The sequence below is a fragment of the Ceratotherium simum genome, chromosome 27, assembly GCF_057802395.1.
Source record: "Ceratotherium simum simum isolate JZ-2026a chromosome 27, ASM5780239v1, whole genome shotgun sequence".
In the NCBI taxonomy this organism is placed as follows: domain Eukaryota; kingdom Metazoa; phylum Chordata; class Mammalia; order Perissodactyla; family Rhinocerotidae; genus Ceratotherium; species Ceratotherium simum.
The window spans coordinates 29,845,778-29,866,612 of NC_141926.1; the positions used below are offsets into that span (position 1 = coordinate 29,845,778).

The following is a 20,835-nucleotide window of genomic DNA, read 5'->3' on the forward strand; positions in this document are numbered from 1 at the left end:
GAATTCACTTATTATTTCTTGGATTTTTAAAAATAGATTTCTTGGAATTTTCTATGTAACAATCATGTCATCTACAAATAGAGAAAATTTGTTTCTCCCTTTCTAATCTGTCTGACTTTTATTTCTTTTCCTTGACTTATTTCAGTGGCTAGAACTTCCAATACTGTGTTGAATAAGAATGGTGAGAGCAGATATCTTGCCTTCTTCTCAATCTTAGAGGGAAGCCATTCAGTTTTTCACTATTAAGTGTGATGTTATCTGTAGGTTTTTTGTAGATATTCTTTATAAAGTTGAAGTAATTCCTTTCTGTTCCTAACTTGCTAAGAGTTTTTCTCATAAATGTGTGTTGGATTTTGTCAACTACTTTTTAAAAATCTTTGATATGATCATATGATTTTTCTTTAATTTGTTGAAATATTGGATTACATTGATTCTAGAATGTGAGCCAGCCTTGCATTCCTGTAATAAATCTCACTTGGTCATAGTGCACATATTTTTTATACATTGTTGGATTTGGTTTGGTAATATTTTGTTGAAGACTTGGTGTCTAAATTCATGAGAGATGATTTGTCCATAGTTTTCTTTTTTATACTGTCTTTTTTCAGGTTCTGTCAAAAGAGTAATGTTGTCTTCATACAAGAGTAACACAACTTCATAAAATGAGTTGACAAATGTTCTCTCCTCCATTATTTTCTGGAATATATTTTGCAAAATTGGTGTTAATTCTTCTTTAAATGTTTGGTGGAATTTTTCAGTGCAATCATTTGGTCCTGAAGATTTTTTTGGAGGGGAGATTTTGAGTTACAAATTTAATTTCTTTAATAGTTATAGGGCTACTTAGATTATCAGTTACATCTTGGTTGAGTTTTTGTAGTTTGTGGTTCTCAAAGAATTGGTCCATTTCTTCTAAGGTGTTGAATTTATTAGCATAAAGTTGTTTGTACTGTCTTTATTATCTTTTTAATGACTACAGGATCTGTAGTAATATCTTCTATTTTGTTGCTAGTAGTGGTGATTCATGTCTTCTGTCTTTTTATTTTTGTCTGTGTTGCTAGACATTTATCAATTCTATTACTTTTTTTCAAGAACTAGCCTTTTGCTTAATTGATTTTCTATTGCTTTCCTGTGTTAAGTTTCATTGATTTCTGTTTGGTTCTTTATTACATCCTTCCTCCTGCTTTCTTTGGATTTATTTTGTTCTTCTTTTTCTATTTTCTTGAGGCAAGAACTTAGACTGTTGGTTTGAGATATTTCTTCATTTCTAATGCTATGAATTTCTCTCTTACTACTGCTTTAGCTGTATCCCACATGCTATGATACATTGTATTTTCATTTTCGTTCAGTTCTATGTATTTCTTTTTGAGACTTCTTCTTTGGCCATGGGTTATTTAAAAGCATGTTGTTTAATTCCACAAGTTTAGAGAATGTCCTGTTGTCTTTCTGTTATAGAGGTCTAGTTTGGTATCATTAGGATTAGAGAACAAACTCTGTATAATTTCAATTATTTTAAACTTGTTGAGTTTTTTTTTATAGCCCAAGATATGGTTTGACTGGGTGAATGCTTTATAGACACTTGAAATAAATGTGTATTCTGCTTTTGTTGATTAGGTTGTTTTATATACATCCATAAGATTCTGTTGGTTGGTCTCCAACATCATCAACTCATTACAGCATCAACTCACAGTCAAAAATCTCATGTAATCTCATAAGATAAAAAATTCCAAATTGTATCATTTAATTGTAAATTTGAATCAGATTTGGGTGAGGTTCTAGATAGAATCCATCCTTGGGCAAAATTTGTCTCCATTTGTGAGCCTGTGAAACTCAAGAATCAGGTTACCTGCTCCCAAAGTACAATGAAGAGACAGGCATAGGATACTACTTATAGACATTCTTGTTCAAAAGGAGAATATAAGAGGAAAATGGAGTCAATGGTCCCAAGCAATTTTACAGTCCAGTGAGACAAATTTCATTTGGCTTCAAGGCCTGGGAATAATCCTCTTTGGTTTATTCCCCCTGGATTTTACCCCCTGAGTCCACAGTTCCATATTCTAGGCTCTCAGAGTCATCCTTCTTCTTATTTTTTATTATTTTTGTATGAATCGTAGCATATGCTTGCAGCTGAATAGTTTTATCAGCGTGTTTCTTTTTTTTTAATGCTTTTTTTTTTAATTTCTTTTTCCTCAAAGCCCCAGTAGATAGTTGTATGTCATAGTTGCACATCCTTCTAGTTACTGTATGTGGGACGCCGCCTCAGCATGGCCGGAGAAGCCATGTGTTGGTGTGCGCCCGGAATCCGAACCCGGGCCGCCAGCAGCGGAGCGTGTGCACTTAGCCGCTAAGCCACGGGGCCGGCCCTATCAGCGTGTTTCTTGCCTGTAGAATTTTGGAGGTCTCACAACCTTCTTCATTTTGTACTCTCTGTCCCCAGTCCAAGCTGGCAGTATTTATGCTGCTACAACATTCTCAGTAACCTTGTAGATCTCCATATATGTCACAAAGATTCATTCCAGTAGACAAGAGGCTCCTCCAAATATCTTTTCTAGATAATATTACCTCTGTTTTTGTCTTTTGCTGAGATGGTTGACGGAATCTATGGATCACACACTTAATCTTTTCAAAGAGCCTTTTGTGTTACTGAATACTCTTTTTGATCTTTCTAAGACAAACTATTGTCCAGCCATACACCTAGGTTTTTCTCTAGAGCATGATTGCCTGATGGTGAATCTCTTAGTTTTAGCATCATTTGCAAACTTGATGGGATAAGGATTTTTCAAATCTTCAAGTCAGGATTTGTTTTTAACACTTCTATCTCAATTTATGTCTTTCCTTTCGCATTTCACCATAAACACCAATAGGAAACAAGGCCACACTTTCAACCCTTTACATAGAAATCCCATCTGATAAATGTCTAATTTCTTTATTTACAATTTCTGCTTTCCACATAATTTCTGGACATAATTCCACTAAGCTTTCTGTGACTATGTAGCAATAATTCTTTTTCTTCCAGTTTCCAATAACATGCTCCTTCTGAGTCCTCACTAGCAGATTGTTAATATCTACATTTCTACTAGGAATATGTTCAAAGTAGTATAGATTTTTCTATCGTGCTCCTCAAAATTCTTCCATGTTCTGCTCATTGCTAATTTCAAAGCCACTTCCTCATTCTTAGGTATTTGTTATAGCAGCATCCCACTCTTCATACCAAAATCTGTATTCATTTTCTGTCACTACCATAACAAATTGCCACAAACGTAGTGGCTGAAAAGAACACAAATCTATTATCTTACAGTTCTGTATGTCAGAAATCTGACACAAGTATAACTGTGCAAAAATCAAAGTGTCAGCAGGACTACATTCCTTTCTGGAGGCTCCAGGGGAGAAATTTTTGAACTTCTAGAGGCTGTCTGCTTTCCTTGGCTTGTGGCCTCTTCTTCCACAATGGTGGGTTGAGTCCTCACACTGCATCACTTCAACCCTTCTTCTGCATCACATCTCTTTTTCTGATTCTATTTTATCTTCTTCTGCTTTTAAGGCTTTGTGATTACAATCTTTGTGATTACATAGGATTTACTTGGATAATTCAGGATAATCTCCCTATTTTAAGGGCAGCTGATTGGCAATCTCAATTCCATTTGAGATCTTAATCATCCTTTGCCATATAAAGTAACATATTCACTGGTTACAGAGATTAGGACATGGACATCTTTGGGCAGGTCTACCACAATTACAATATGCATATGTGATTTTTCATAGTCTAGTGGTATCAACATTTTATCACTTCAAGTGACATGTGGGAACTTCACTTTTATTTAGGTCTCTTCACATTCTCTACCTTTAAATATCATTGTCTTGAGTATCAGATTGTGTGATAAGTTTTGTTTCTGTCATCAAATATGATTTATAAGATTCATGAGGTAAAGGATAATCTATTGTATGTACCCATTTTTCTTCTCTTCCCATTGATCCCTCTTTGTTTCTGATGCTCCAGGATTATTTATTTCATCAATTTCTTTCTGTTAGAAGAAATTTCATTCTTACAATATTTAAGAATGAGTCTGCTAATGGGAAATTCTTTTAGTTTTGCTTTGTCTGAGAATATCTTTATTTCTCATTTATCCTGAAAGGATAGTTTGGTTGGATATAAAATTCAGAGTTGAATTTTTTCTTTTAGCACTGAAAAATGTTGTGCCATTTCCTCCTGGTCTTTGTGGTTTCAGAGGAGAAATCTATTGTGATTCAAATTGGTGTTCTTCTGTAGGTAATTCATTATTTCTCTTTGGTTGCTTTCAAGGTTTTTTTTTTCTTTGTTTTTAGTGTTCTGAAGTATAATTATGATATGTCTTGGTGAGGATTTCTTTAATTTTATCTTGTTTCAGATTCACTCAGCTTCTTGAATCTGTTTGTTTCCTTCAGCAAATTTAGAAAAATTTCAGCCATTATTTCTCTAAATATTCTTTCAGCCCCACTCTCTTTTCTCTTCTTGACGCCCTGATAATGCAGATGTTACATATTTTCTTATATTCCTGTATATATACAGGTCCCTGAGGCTCTGTTCATTTTTTTTCTCAGTCTGTTGCCCTCTGTCTTTCAGATTGAGTGGCAAATTTATCTGTCCTCAAGTTCACTGATTTCTGTTCTCTATCGTCTCCACTCTACTATCAAGCATATCCAGTGAGTTTTGTATGTTACTGTATTTTTCATTTATGTAATTTCTACTTTGTTTTCTTTTATAGCTTCTATTTCTTTGCTGATATAGTTCTATTTCTTTATTTTTTTGCAAGAGACTCTAAATGACTTTGAAGAATTTTTATGATGGCTCCTTTAAAATCCTTGTCAGATAATCCCAGCATCTGATTCATCTCCATGTTGGCATTAGTTGATTGTCTTTTCTTACCAAAGTTGTGATTTTCTTTGTTCTGGGTATAATGGGTAATGTTCAATCATATCCTAGACCTTTTGTCTATTATGTTAGAATTTGAGTCCTATTTAAATCTTTTATTTTAGCAAGTAGTCACATTGTTTAGGTTTTGGCTTTATGAATTCTGAAACTGTGATTCTTTCAATATATCAAGGTTCAAGATTGTTATATTGTCCTGGTGACTCGCTTCTTTTTTGCTTTACATAAAAATGCGTCTTGCCTCACAGACTATTTCATTGGATTCTGTCACAACAACAATTGGCCCCATAGAGCCTTTGAATCTTGTGTCTTCTATCTTTAATGTTATGTTCTGTAGCATTTTATTTCACTTTTTATTTAATGATCAATATTTATTATGAATGTTATCATTACATCAGATACTCACTTATATTTGCCAATTTCAGTTTTCTACATTTTATCTTGTCCTCTCCTCCCTTCTCCACTCCTTCCTTCTGGGTTTACCTTTTATCTTGCTGAAATATATCTGTAGTGACTTTTCACAGTGCTTATTTCCTTGAAAATGTCCTTATGTTTCTCTTACTCTGGAATGTAAATTTAGTTCAGGATAGAATTCTACATTGAGAGTTATTTTCGCTGAGCACTTTGAAGATATTAATTCTTTTGCTTTCAGATAAATTTATTTTTTTCATTTATTGTCAATCTAATTGTTCCCTGCAGATAATCTGGAGTTTTCTTCTGGTTGAATTTATTTATTTATTTATCTATTTATGCATGATTTATTGTTATCATTTTCTAGTCTCAATGGTCAGTCCAAGTATCTCTTAAAAATTAAAGAAAAATATTTGTGCTATTTCAAAATAAAGATTCATGTCTTCTTTTAATATAGAAAACTCTCAGCAGTCAGCTCTTCTTCAGAATTCTCCCTTCAGGGCCTGTTGGATTCTTTTTTTCAGAACTTATGTATCATAATGGAACATTTTTTATGTAAATTTGGGGGGTCCTTCACCAAGTGATGAGTGTAAATTTAAATTTCATGTTACTTGGAGTTTTATTTAGTCTCAGGGAACATTTTTTTTCCACCAAAGACCCACGCACAGTCAGTAGGAGGAATTTTCCAAGTTCCTCTTTCAATGATGAAGCAGAGAATTAAGGTCCCTGACATTTTGTAGAGATTTTAATTTCAGTTCTATCACTTAGCATCATGTCTCCTGTTCCAGCATGGAAGTTGACACTTCAGGCTTGGTCTCCATGCTCCACTCAGTTCTCAAGTCCCTTGGGGGTCCAGGGCTTCAGTCCTTCTTATAGCCTTGACTTTAATTTCTCTTCATTTCTGCCTCTTAATATTTCTCCTTCCTTCATCTGAATTTGGTTGTGTTTTTAATTTATAGATCGTACACCCAGAATTTCTGTGTGCTTATAGCAGGATGTGGGCTTATTCTGTAATATCTCAGTATGTCATGCTGGCAGGAGTCATCTAAGTAGGTCTGAACACCCATTTTTTTGGGTAAGGTGGACCGAAGTGTTTTGTCTAAAGCTGGGCAGTCACTTCAAAGTGAGAAGTATTTGTTTACATATCTTGTGTTAGAAATTGATGAGGTCTAGTCATAAATCCATTACCTTATTTGAGGTAGTACTAAGCATCAGGCATAAGGCAAGAAGTTACTCTTGGCTGTTTAGTAGCAACATTTGACAGTTAGCATGCACAATTTTAGTACATATATTTCTCACAAGAAAATTTCATGCATGCCATGTTCTGTTTGTATACATTGTCTTCTAGGAGATGGTGCACAGTACTTGGGAAAACTCACAGAGAGTCAGAACTTTCTGTGTAGCTCAGACAATACTGTCTGAGCTCAGACAGTATAGGTGTGAGTTCAGCATCCTTGCCTCTGAAAGATATACTATACTAATTTTTACTAGGAGCATTTTGAATAAAAACTATGAGCTCACTCTATATAAGATTGTTTAATTTTGTAGTCCTTCCCTAACAACCAGTGAAATCAGGAATTATATTTGTCAAGCAAATTTAGCTAGGACTATTAATCAGATAATTAAGGAACCTTATCATATTTACCTTAGATGTGCTATTGAAAAAGAAAAATTGTTTTATTGACCTAAATTCTGAATTTTTTTTGTTTGCAGACCCATTAGTATTCAGTAATTATTTGGCCAACCCTTCACCATACCATGACTGTCTGGAAGGCTTTTTCATTCTTCATTTTCAAGACTAGTTAAAAATTGACAAGAAGTAAAGTATATTGTCCGTGTACCAGATCAGTGCCTCTCAATATTATTTGCATATTTAATATGTGCCTAGATTACATATGTATGTACAAACATGCATATCTGCATATGTACCAAAACAAAGTTAAAAAATAATGTGAATTGCATTATATATTTTTGTTTTGTAGCCTATTATTTTGTTCTCAGTATAATTGTTCTGGATAAAACTATGAAGGATGGCTATATTACATTTAAATTATTAAACCAGATTGGAATGGTTGAAAAGCCAAGGCTCTATGAGTAAGTATAATTTAGTATTTTTTTCTTTTATAAACTACATGTTTGTTTTCTTGAGTATCCACTTTGGAAGATAATCCAAATAGGGTAAATTTTCTATCCAGCAAGTCTTGAAATGTTAAATATTAAAAGGATCTCAGGTGTTACATTCTAATTTATTCATTCTATGGAGAAAGATACCAAATATGAAAGAGACTAAACAATGTGTTTATGTTATACAGCTAGCAACTACAAGAGTTAGAAGAAGAGACATTTTTTTTCCCCTCTTTTGACTCTCATTCCAGTGTTCTTCCTCTCAAACCATCTTGCCTTCTAATTCTCTTTAGTTTTCAGGCAGTGTTGTGTTCACAGTGATGTGAATAAATGTCTCGTGACTTCTGTCAATAGAGTGACACAATTTCAGTATTTCAGAGAAACACTCCCACACACAAATCCCCCAAATAATAGGAGAGGATTCTGTTTTTTCTTAATCTTCCATTTAACATTTATATATGTATATATGTGTAGATGTGTATACATATTTTTAGTTATGTAATCATCTCAAAGAATATTCTCGGGGCCAGCCCTGTGGCTTAGCGGTTAAGTGCGCACACTCCGCTACTGGTGGCCTGGGTTTGGATCCCAGGTGCACACCGACGCACGGCTTGTCCGGCCATGCTGAGGCCACATCCTACATCCAGCAACTAGAAGGATGTACAACTATGACATACAACTATCTACTGGGGCCTTGGGGAGAAAAAAGGAAAAAAAGGAGGAGGATTGGCAATAGATGTTAGCTCAGGGCCGGTCTTCCTCAGCAAAAACAGGAGGATTGGCATGGATGTTAGCTCAGGGCTGATCTTCCTCACAAATAAAAAAAAAAAGGATATTCTCAGCTTGAATTTGTTGAATGTCTATTTGTGTGTTTAATAAATTCTCAAACTAGAGAGTTCATTTTCTCTTAAACAAAAGAATGATATAAAGGTGCATGTTACTATTAAAATTGTGGTTTCCAGCCTGCTGTGCTAGATTTCTAGAAATCCATTAAATAATGTAACTGTTTTCAAAAGGCTCCTAGGTACCATGTCTAGTGATGAAATCAAAGATAAACTTTATTTTATTGTCTGTGGGCTTACAACAATTTGGTTTAAGTTTAAACTGGCTCCTGATGACATGATTAGAATTTCAGGAGGAACAGCTGGTATATCCAACATTTACTGTTGTCACAGTTTAGGTGGTTACAGTACCTGAACTGGCTAAATCTGATGTGTGATGGACCTCAGACTTGACTACCTTGTAACATCCAAACTTGTGCAACCATTAACAGTGAACCAGGAAAAAGTCCTTGCATGTTTATTTATGTGCACTTTAGTATCATAAACAGTAGTAATCGTGTATTTAATTTTACAGTATTATTATGAACCCTTAGTTAAAATCTAAAACAACATAAAAATATAAAATGTAGCCGTAGCTAATAGTACATGAAGTTTGTTTTGTAGATTAATCTTGAAAACCTTAGAATCCACAAAGAAAATAATAATAAAAGAAGTCCATGCTGACAAAATATTGAGGAGCTCTGTACTGAAGTAACACAAAACAACTTCCTCATGGAATACCATGATCATCCTTGAAAATAATATTCTGGGTTACAAGTCAGGCAAATTTTTTAAAAATTTGAGATAAACATATTTTTAATATTAGATTCTATAGATTTAATCTTGTTAAAATTAATAAAGGCATTACAGATAATTTAATAGTTGGATAGACCTTGTAATGAGTGAGCACCAATTATTTTTGTTTTCTCCCCTTTTTCAACTTCCTTTCAGTCACCCAAAGAAGAAGATAAAAGAAGTTAAACTAGGATTTTGATCCAAATTCTTCACTTACCGTCTTTCATTAAGAGAAACTTTTAAGCTCTTTCCACCTAACTTTGAGCACTGATTGAATATGTTATGATAATAAGTAATATTAGTCCATATAGTTTATTACTTTAAATTGCTTAAAATCATGTATATGTGTGTATGTATATACATATGCATATATATATACGTGTGATCCTTTATTTATTCTTCTCAGGCACATGCTTTGTTAGCTTTTGAATTCACTCATTCGATAAGTGTTATTCAGCATCAACCAAACTTATTCAGGCATTTCACCAAATAATGGGAACCCAAACTAAGATAGTAGTGTTACCATTTTCAAGGACATCACAGAATACCGAAGGAGACTAATGCATAATTACAGCTCTGCGTAATGAGTTTTATAGTAGCATAACACTTATGTGCTGTGGGAGTACGGAGGAAGAAGCAAGGAAACATTTGAAGAGGAGGTATTGTAGTCAGGGAATGAGGACAAGGTGCTTTCAAAGGCGTGGAGCTAGGAGAGTACCTGAGTTCAGTAATAGAGCACAGCCTGCCGTCCTAGAGCAGTAGTTTGAAATTTGTTCAGAAGGCAAAGAAATTGTGTCTTGATTTCCTTTACAAACATCATGTTCTATGCAGAACACCATGAAATATTGATGCATTTTATGCAAATACTTGAATTAGTGCATTTTTCATGAAGGAATATAAAATATGGAACACAGATGCATGGTAAGTCTGTCCATCTATGCCTGGCCAGTGGCTTTATTGTTTTCTATTAATAATTCTTTGCTAATAAATTTAGTCATGTATGGGATTTAAACTGTTTCAGATGCCAGGGAAGTCAAGACTTTTAAATGATCTTTTATTTCTTTTTTCAAAATTAGAATAGGAACGTTTGCTTGCTGTAGAAAACATGAAGTATTATACAGTAGAAAATGAGAATCATTTATAATGACAACATCCAGGGATATCCACATTCACCATTGGGTTTATAACCGTTCCTCCTTCTCCTCCTCCTCCTCCACCTCTTCCTTTTCTTCCTTTCTTCTTCTTGTACATACCGCTGTGCACACACACATTATTGTTTTTTTAGAAAACTTATGATCTTATTGCAAATGTGTTCTGCATCTTGATTTTTATACTAAATGCTATAATGTGATCTTTGTTTTCTATGTTACTAAAACTCACTTCCACATTGTAATATAATGCCAAATATATTAACATGCCAATGTAGAATTTTAAACGGGATGTCAATATTGGATATTCATTCAGGTTAGAATAATTTCCCAGATGGATGAGTGATGGGGAGATTAGAGTGGAGCAAGTCCAGAGAGGTGGCTATTGTAGTAATTTATATGAAAGATGATGGGGACCTGGACCAAGTCAGTGAAAGAGGGTTTTCAGGGTTTAGAATAGATGTGTTTTTATGCTTAATTAAACATGTGAAATTGAAGGAAAGAAACCAATCTAAAGTGACTTCAAGTTTTAAGCTTGGTGACTATTTAAATTATGGTGCCATTCACTGAGCTAGGAGATACATGGAGAGGAGCCAAATTAACCATTTAACAAAAATTCTTGAGAGCTTCTATACGCCAAGAACTGTACGAGAAATTAAGGATAAAATTTTGGACAAATTAGATTTCTGTAGTTACATAATTTCAGTCTAGTGCAGCAGATAGACTTTACAAATACGTAATACAAATAAAATGATGATGTTCATCATTCCTCTATTCAAACAATTTTTAATGAGTATCTGCATTGAGCTAGGCACTGTGCTAAGTGCTGAGGATACTGTGATGAGAAAAACAGACATAGTCCTACCCTCGTTAAGCTTACAACCTAATGAAGGATATAAAGATAATCACGTAATTATAAAGATATGCAAATACAATCTGTCCATGAAAAATGTCTTTAGGCAAATTATAGTGTGCATGGAAACATAAAATAGGGGATGTGAATTATAGGGGTCACTAAAAGTTTCTTTAAGGATGTTTTATATTAGTTGAGACCTAAATGATGAACAGGAGTTAGCTCGCTCTGCTACATTCCAGGCAGAAGGACCAAAAAAGGCGAAGATCCTTAAGCAGGAGGGAGCATAGCCCGTTTCAGGAACTAAAGGAAGTTCATCATGTCTGAACTTGTAGGACATGTTCCAGGATTTATATTTTATTCACTGGCAGATGAAAACCACTGAACTGTTTTAGTTGGAGCAGTTTGGTTGGGGCCAGGATTGGATTTTTATTTTGGAAAAACAATTTGACCACAGTGTATTGGAGAGGGAAAAGACAGGATGATGTTGCAAGAATATAGACAAGGGACAATGGTGTCCTGAGATACAGTGTTTGTGGTAGAGATGGAAAAATGAGGCTGGATTCAAAGCAGATTCAGGATATTTCATAGATAAAGGCAGGAGGAATTTATGATAGATTGCATGTAGAGGTTAAAAAGAGAGGATGGTATCAAGGGTGAATCCTAGTTGTCTGGCTTGGGCAATAGATGGCGCTGCCATTTAAAGCAATAAGGAAATTTGAAAGTTTTAGGATTTTTTTTTGGTGAGAAGTGAGTGTTGGGGATGATGTCATTTAGATTTGAACCTACTGAGCTTTAGACATCCTTGAGGTATCCAAGTAGACATGCTGAATAGCAGTGGATAAATGTGTCTGGATCTGAGCAGACAGGGCTCAGCTGGCAGCAGAGACTTGGTGGTCACAAGCAAATAGTTGATATTTGAAACCATTGGAGTGGATGTGAATTTGTGGGGGAGACAACACATTCCCATCTGGGTACGTTGACTTTGAAGTGTCTCTGAGAAATCTAGATAAGCTCTTGGGCAGAAATTAGAGATATGACCAATGACACTATATTCTCTGAAAGAGGAGGTAGTAACTCTGCCAGGAGGGAGCACAGATGGTCTTTGAGGGGAGTGATGACATCCTTTTATGGGCCTAGATGATTTGAAGAATCAAAAGGAGGGAAGAGCAGGGACAAATATAAGATACACAAATGCTGGGTGCCCCACTGGTGCTCTTTAGCTGTTCTATGTCGAATTGTTGCCTTTGCTCAAGCAAGTTGTTGTTGCCTTGATGGAGGAAATTATTTCAACAGATTTTTAAAACATTTCCTTTCTCTCCTCTTCTCTTCTCTTTGCTTCTCTCTTTTTCTCTCTTCCCTCCTTCCTTCTTTCCTCCCTCCTTCCCTCCCTCCCTCCATCTCCCCCCACCCTGCCATCTTTCTTTCTTCCTCCTCCTCTTCCTTATCCTTATTCTCCTCCTTTACAGTTCCCTTTGGAGTCGAGTAGACCCAGGTTGACCTAAATGACTCCAGGGCCTCATATTTCTGGCACATAAGGATGAGGAATTGATTAGAGCGATGAAGAGTATTGACATGGCTGTGTTTGCATTCCTGCTTTGCATTCACTAGCTTAGGAAAGGCACTTGTATATTCTGATGCTCAGTTTTCTCCTCTGTAAAATATAGGTGCATTGTAAATTCTCAAGAAATTATACTTATTAAGTACTATCTTTACTATTTCTTTTGAATCTTAGGCTTTTATAATTACTCCTTTAATTCACAAATATTTGATAAAGTGTGACAGAACAACAAAGGATTATTATTTGAGTACCCAGTCTATTCAAGGAACTATAATGGTTGTTCAGGGGTCTGAAAAAAGAAGCAATAGATGACTTCTCTAATCTTAGACAAATGTACAATCTAGACACCTGGTCAAAAAAACAAGATGTACCACTTTTTTCCCAAAAAGTATCCCCAAAATATTTGTGGACGGGGAAGCATATATTATTATTATTTTGTTTTAAATTTCTGTTTGAATTATTTTAATAAATACCTTAAATATTTTATTGTTTAGCCTTTTTCCTATAAGACTGTTTTCTGTATCCTGCATTGTTAAGATCATATTGATTTTAGAGTTAAATTATGTTTCAAATTACTAATATGCTGAGCATATCAAATTTTCTGTTTAGGAAGAACAAATCATTTTATAAACTTCAAGAAGTCAAGATTCTTGCTCAGTTTTTAAATGATGTTGTAAATGTTTCAAGCATTGGTTTGGCATATTTTCAGAGCTCAGATCAGCAATGTTCCACATGCAAATACAGCATCCAGCGTCTCATGTTAAAATCACTTACATATCCAGAAAGGTAAGAAAACTTAATTTTGATTTCAATATGTTATCTTTTAAACTTGAAAATACGTTTGCTAAGGAATGGTTTAAGAATTCATGTACTCAAATATCTGTTTATTGTGTACTTTAGATTATATTTTACATAAATATTTGAATATCTAAAAGGTACAAAATGAATTTTTTTTTTGCTTGGATGAAATTTATTTTGGAGTCCCTTTACCCAAGCAAACAAAAAACACACACAATCATCTCATAAGACACAACAAAAATGAAAAAAAATGAGACAAATGTCTGCCTTAGAAGTTGATGAATAATTTCTATATATACATATATATTTGCAGAGTATTTGAGAGTCTTTTTATATAGTCCTTTGGATGAGCTCCAATGGCTGAAAACTTTGTAATGAGACATATGGTCATAGAAGATAGACGTCATTATGACTTTCAGTGATCTTTTCTATCTCCCAAATTTGTTACTCTTTATTTGGGAAGAGAAAAGAAGTCCTTTTTCATCTGCTATGTATAAGATTCTACAGATCACTGGAGATTCAACCCCAAGAATATACTGACAGGAGTGAGGCTCTAACATATATACAATAACAGCATGAGGAGAATCTGACTCTACATTTTAGTTTTACAGTCACCTGTCTTGGTTTATCAGTTATATCACAAATATCACCATTTCAAAAAAATGTGACACCATCACGACTGTGTGGGTACAATTTTCTTGAAGACAATAGGCCCTAGCAGTATTTTTCATGCCCATTTAGTATGCTCTTCTTGATTCCATGTCCTCACAATTGAAGAGGTTTCCCCACTATGCATGCCCTCATGGTTTTGATGTACAAGTTCACCATAGCAGAATTCATATTTCCACAAAATCGCCCCTGTGAAAGCACTAAGAACCCTTAAATGGGTTCTTTAAGAGCTCTTTAATGAGTTGATCATCTGTCAACTTGGATATGTGAGTTGTTCCAACAGTGAGCATCAACTGAGAGCCAACAGCAATGGGTTTGTGGATTGCCAGAAATCTCTCTTCTTTAGTTGACTGCAATGTTTCCTCTTTATTTCTCTTTATTTCCTGTACTTATATATTTACTTTCCCAATTACCTTTCTATGATGTTGAACATAGTAAATAAGAATTTTTGGAGAATAAAAGTGATAAAAATTACAAATGATAAGAATATGCATTTAGGGCCAGCCCTGGTGACCTAGTGGTTAAGTTAAGCACACTCCACTTTGGTGGCCCAGGTTTGGATCCCAGGTGTGGACCTATCCCACTCGTCTGTTAGTGGCCATGCTGTGGCGGTGGCCTCCATAAAACAAAAATGAGGAAGATTGGCAGCGGATGTTAGCTCAGGGTGAATCTTCCTCAGCAAGAAAAAAAATGAATAGAACAAGATACAAAAAACTGCATTAAGTGATATGTACATTTAAAGAAAAGAATATGCATTTGAATAAACTCTATATTAACAAAGAAGAGTTGGGAAAATTCTTTGAAGTGTAGGTTATTTTGTAACTTTTGGTATGAGAATATTTAGTCATTCAAAAGTCAATAGGTAAGATGTCTTTATAATGGAAAAAATCTAGGAGTAATTTTACTGTCCTTTGCCTTTGATTGAAATACTTAGAAAAATACCAAAATATATGGATATTTTCAGCTAGGAATATTGGTAACATCATTCCTTGATGAAATATACCAGAGAGAGAGAGAGAAAGTTTAGGGGATCACGTTTGAAGGACTAGAGCTGCAAGATTTGTGATCTTCAACTGATCTCTGGATGTATTATGTTAAAGATGCAAAGCCTCTACTAAACATAAGAATAAAAACTATATTTGTAGTCCCCAAAAGCTAGGTTTTAAAGATGCCAGGGTTGTTGCACCATTATATTTCCCTAGTCTCCCCCATTATTACTTTTCTCAGCATAAGGAAGGTGAGTACGAACAGAGAAGTCTGGAGGTTGTAGCTTTACATCCTCTGTTTCTGGCACTTAAATGTAAAGGATTCACGTTGTCCAAAAATAAAGTCTTCTCACTATGTATCACAACTGGAAAGAGAAACAGAAGAGTTTCCTCCTCAGTCAGGATGAAGCATATAATGTAAGTGTTGACCAGACACCAGAAATTTAGCTAGAATATTTTACATAAAATAGCACATAAGATGAGAGATGAGAAAGAGATGAGATGAGAAAGAGATAAGAAAGAGAAATTTAGTTCCATACACGTGGACAGTAAAAGGAACCAAGGGTAATCCACCCTTTGTATATACGGGCAAATGACAGGGCTAGATGCTCCTCTCATCATTTAAGTAGAAGTGAAGAGAAAAACACAACAACAACAATCAAATGGTGCCTAATTCAGCATCAGCAATTTAAGAAAGATCTTACAATCAAGATTTAAAAATAAGGTTGACTTTTTAAAAGGTTTATTACGGGAAATACATAAAACATTGCTTGTTGCTCTCAATAATATTTAAGAAAGCAGTAATTCATGAAAGAACAAGTAAAAAGAAAGATGATGAGACAACTGACTATGATTAAAAGGGAGTTGACTGAGTTAAGAAGCTAAAGTTAACATCAAATTTAGTATCAACATTAAAAACAAGAAAGAGTAGAACTGGTCAATAGTGTAGAAAACTCATTTTATAATAACCTACAAAATAAGGTGATATAAATAAGAGAGTAGATTGGGGAATAATTATTGAGGAAAAATGATTGAAATGCAAAATGTAGATACCTAGTGTTGCTGAAGAGGAAACACAACAGAAGAACTAATTGCAGATATGATAAAAGAAAACTCTCCTCAACTGAAGAAAGGAAGATGCAGATCTCAAATTGATAAGATGAACTAAGAACCAGGAAACTAAAAGATACCAACATTTAGACCCACTTTTGTATATTTTATTTTTAAAATTTGGCAATAAAGATATAATTCTGCAAGTATTCAAAGAAATCTTCATGGAGTGGAAGATTCAATGTAGCAATGGCAATTCTTATTAAATGCACTTATAAATTTAACATGACTCCAGTCAAAATCTAAGGGAGATATTGCTTAGCTCTTCCTAATTAATTTGGAATAACAAATTATTGAGATGAGCTAAGAAAATTTGAATAATGAGAGTAATGTTTATAACTTTAACTGTGAAATGGTAAAGCAAATTCCAAAACAGCAATAATTTTAAAAGTTTGATACTGGTAGAAGCATATTATTGCAGTTTAATGGAAAAAAATGAAAACTCCAAAACATAATTTTGTAAATGGTACAAATAACCTTTAAAATAATGACACAAGAATAAATGATTGGCAATTGAAAAAGAGTTTGATATCTTATTTGTAATAATTTAGAATAATGTGTCAGTTAAAACCGACTATTACATTTGACACTAAAAGGAAAAGCAACTAAAGCAAAAATAAAAAAGTGCAACTACATTAAACTAAAAATCTTCTGCACAACAAAAGAAACCATCAACAAAATGAAAAGGCAACCTGTGGAACGGAAGAAAATATTTGCAAATTATATATCTGATAAGGAGTTAGTATCCAAAATATATAAAGAACTCATACAACTCGATAGCAAAAAACCCAAACAATCTGATTTAAAAATGGGCAAAGGAACCGAATAGACATTTTTTCAAAGAAGACATACAAATGGCCAACAGGTACGTGAAAAGGTGCTCAACATCACTAATCATCAGGGAAAGGCAAATCAAAACCACACAAGGTATCATTTCATACCTGTTAGAATAACTATCGTCAAAAAGCTAAGAGATAAATGTTGGTGAGGATGTGGAGGAAAGGGAATGTAAGTTGGTATAGCCAGTACGGAAAACAGTATGGAGGTTCCTCAAAAAATTAAGAACTACCATGGGTCAGCCCTGTGGCTAGTGGTTAAGTCTGGCATGCTCCGCTGCAGCAGCCTGGGTTTGTGGGTTTGGATCCCGGGTGTAGACCTACTCGTCACCCATGCTGTGGTGGTGACCCACATACAAAATAGAGGAAGATTGGCACAGGTGTTAGCTCAGGGAGAATCTTCCTCAGAAAGAAAAAAAGAAAAAAAATAAAACTACCATATGATCCCACATTCCCACTTATGGGTATATATCCAAAGGAAATGAAAACAGGATGTTGAAGAGATATTTGTACTCTCATGTTCATTGTGGCATTATTCACAGTAGCCAGGATATGGAAACAACCTAAGTGTCCATCAACAGATGAATGGATCAAGAAGATGGGGTGTAGGTGTATATATATATTATTCAGCCACAAGAAAGAAGCACATCCTGCAGTTTATGACAACATGGATAGACATTGAGGGCGTTATGCTAGTGATATGTCAGACAGAGAAAGATAAATACTGTATGATATCACTTATATGTGAAATCTAAAAAAGCCAAACTCATAGAAACAGAGACTAGAACGGTGGTTACCAGGGCCTGGGGGATAGGGGCAAAAGAGAGATGTTAGTCAAAGAGTACAAACTTCCAGTTATAAGATGAATAAGTTCTGGAGATCTAATGTACAGTATAGTGATTATAGTTAACCATACTGTATTATATACTTGAAATTTGCTAAGAGAGTAGATGTTTTTTTTTGTTTGTTTGTTTTTTTCTTGGTGGTTTTTTTTTTTTTTTTTTTTTTTGTGAGGAGGTCAGCCCTGTGCTAACATCTGCCAATCCTGCTCTTTTTTTGCTGAGGAAGACGGCCCTGGGCTAACATCTGTGCCCATCTTCCTCCACTTTATATGGGACGCTGCCACAGCATGGCTTGCCAAGCAGTGTGTCGGTGCGCACCCGGGATCCGAACCAGCGAACCCCGGGCCGCCGCAGCGGAGCGCGCGCACTTAACCGCTTGCGCCACCGGGCCGGCCCCTAAGAGAGTAGATCTTAAATGTTCTCACCATAAGAAAGAATTGGTAACTATGTGACGTGATGCATGTGTTAGGTAATGCTATCATGGTAATCATTTTGCAATATATAAGTGTATCTAATCAACACATTGTATACCTTAAACTTACACAGTGTTATATGTCAATTATAGCTCAATGAAACTGAAATTAAAAGAGAAAAAGAAAGGAAAGCTTACAAATCAATAATAAAAGAATGAATGCATTGAAGAAATATATCACCACAAAAGAGAAAATTTACAAACTATGGAAATTATCTTCTGAGAGCTTTTTATTTTATTTTTTATTTTTATTTTGTTATGTAAATAATGTGTAATGTTGAAGCTGTAAACAAAATACACTTTTTTATAGCTGTGGACATTCTGCCGAGTGCCATTACTGCCAGAGATACCGCCACCCTACCTGTTTCACCAAGTGGCTTACTCATTAGAGAACTTTCCCCTGCTGCTCAGAGGTGGAGCAACAGACCAGCTCCTTTCCCTCCTCCCCTGCATTGTTTAGCTGCCTTTTTTGTTATTGTTGTGGTAAGAACACTTAACTTGAATACTACTCTCTTAACAAATTTTTAAGTGCACAATACAATATTATTTGCTACAGGCACAATGTTGTACAGTAGATAGAAAACCAGCAAACAAAAACCTCTTACTATTACAAAACACAGAAGACCCAACCAGAAATCCCTAAAGATAAAGAGGCCATGTAGCCACATGTATCCGAAAATCCCATGGCAGATGTGGCTCCTGGCTTGGCTGCATTCAAAGGACGAGGGAGCAGTTTTGTGCCAGCTCTTGGTTCTGCCATTCACGTTGCTTCATTCTCAGTCTTCATGGTGCCAAGTTGGCTGCCAGTACCTTCAGCCCACTTAATTCCAAGTTCAAATCCCATAACAAAAAAGACAAAAAAGTTTTATAGTCTCATTGCATCTCACTGACTTTTGTTGGGCAAATTCATATTTTTGAACCTTACACTGTGGTCAGGGAAATAAGTCCTTTGATTGGCATATCCTTAACTGTGAGATGAGATGAGATCAAATTCATCCAAAGTCTATGGTTTGAGAGTGGAGTAAAGAATGGAAAGGGTAATATTACCAGAAAGGATAATATTACCAGAAAGGGCATAAATGCTTGGTAGCAAAAATAACAGGCTACTAGAGAGAGACTGACAATATTTAGATAAATCAGGCAAAACATTAATTAAAAGTGGATTATTTGGCTTGTAATATATCCTGTTAAAGTTAAATATTGATTTAACTAAAAAAATATGCAATATAATTCTGACTGGCTGACACAACTTACCTGTGAATGAAAGCAACAGATGAATAGCTAAGCTGGAGAACTCAAATTCAGATCTTTCAAGATCTGGATACTTAAAACAATTTGGGGTAAGTTAGGTTTTTTAAATAGTTATGTATATTGGTCTGCATGGCTACAGTGTAATATTTTGTCTGATAATACAATGTGAGATTGAACAATGAAGTAACTCCTCAAATAATTTACTACAATGTATCATGGAGAGCTTATGTATAAATTTAGACACGTCCTTTTTCAAATTAATTAAATATTTAAATCTGTGGTTTCATAGCTTTGGCCTGAATCAGTTACTTACCTCATGATAACTTCTCTAGTTATTTAGTATTGCATTTTAGTTCAATAATTTCAGGATTCTTTTGAAAGTATCATACATGAGACTTAGATTTAATGATAGAGTAAGTGTTTGCTTAAGAACAGCCAAAAGAGCTGTCTTTAATTTAGAGAGTAACCTCAAGAAACTAACTTACAGTTATATTATTTGTTCTGAAACCTTTAACATTTCATTTTTGTCTTTTACACTGCATGGCTAACGGGCCAACAGTATTTTGGGAGAATGTGGGGCTTGAAACTCTAGACCTTTGAAGGGTGTTTAAAAGTAGCAATTTTGGCAAAATTACTTTACATTTTTACAGTTTGTTCGTCCTGAAACCTGTCCCCCATCTTCACTATCCACGCCCCATTTTTTTTTCCTGGGTCCTCAAATGATGGTCTCTACGTCAGTGTAATGGTGAGATGCGATACAAACAAAGAACTCCAAACAGTGTCAACAGTGTGATTGTGAATGTGTGTTTCTATGCGTAATGTATGAGCTATGCCCCATATAGGAAAAATCCAGTGGTTTTAGGATGACTGGAAAGGGCTTTTCTTTTATCTACCATTAGAGTCATTATTGAACAAAAAGGTTGTTATACCTAGATATTTTTAGAGATTCAATATTTTAATTATCATATTAGGGGACAGGATATTTTTATTCATCTTCTACTTCTAAAATTATTTGCTTTAGATTAAAATTTTTGCTGCAGTTATATAAGAATTTGTTAAATATTTGATAATTAAAATAAGTGATTTTCTTTTTAAAGTGCCTAAGTTATTGTGACATAATTTTAAGTGGTAATTGTATAATTGGACAATGTTATCAAGAATTTTCAGGCTGTATCATAAAAGCCTCAGTATATATATTTCCACTAGCTATGCTGTAACATACAATTACAGTTATTGCATAAATACACAATAATCAATA

General features: G+C 34.6%; 1 protein-coding gene across 1 annotated transcript in view; it reads left to right on the forward strand.

Moving 5' to 3' along the window:
- LIPI (lipase I) overlaps nucleotides 1-20,835 on the forward strand; it is a 60,745-nt gene that overhangs the window by 32,114 nt on the left and 7,796 nt on the right. Inside the window, exons 8-9 of the mRNA XM_004440727.3 lie at nucleotides 7,294-7,405; nucleotides 13,223-13,399. Of these exons, the coding sequence (XP_004440784.2) occupies nucleotides 7,294-7,405; nucleotides 13,223-13,399 (289 nt within the window). The remainder of the gene's footprint in view (nucleotides 1-7,293; nucleotides 7,406-13,222; nucleotides 13,400-20,835) is intronic.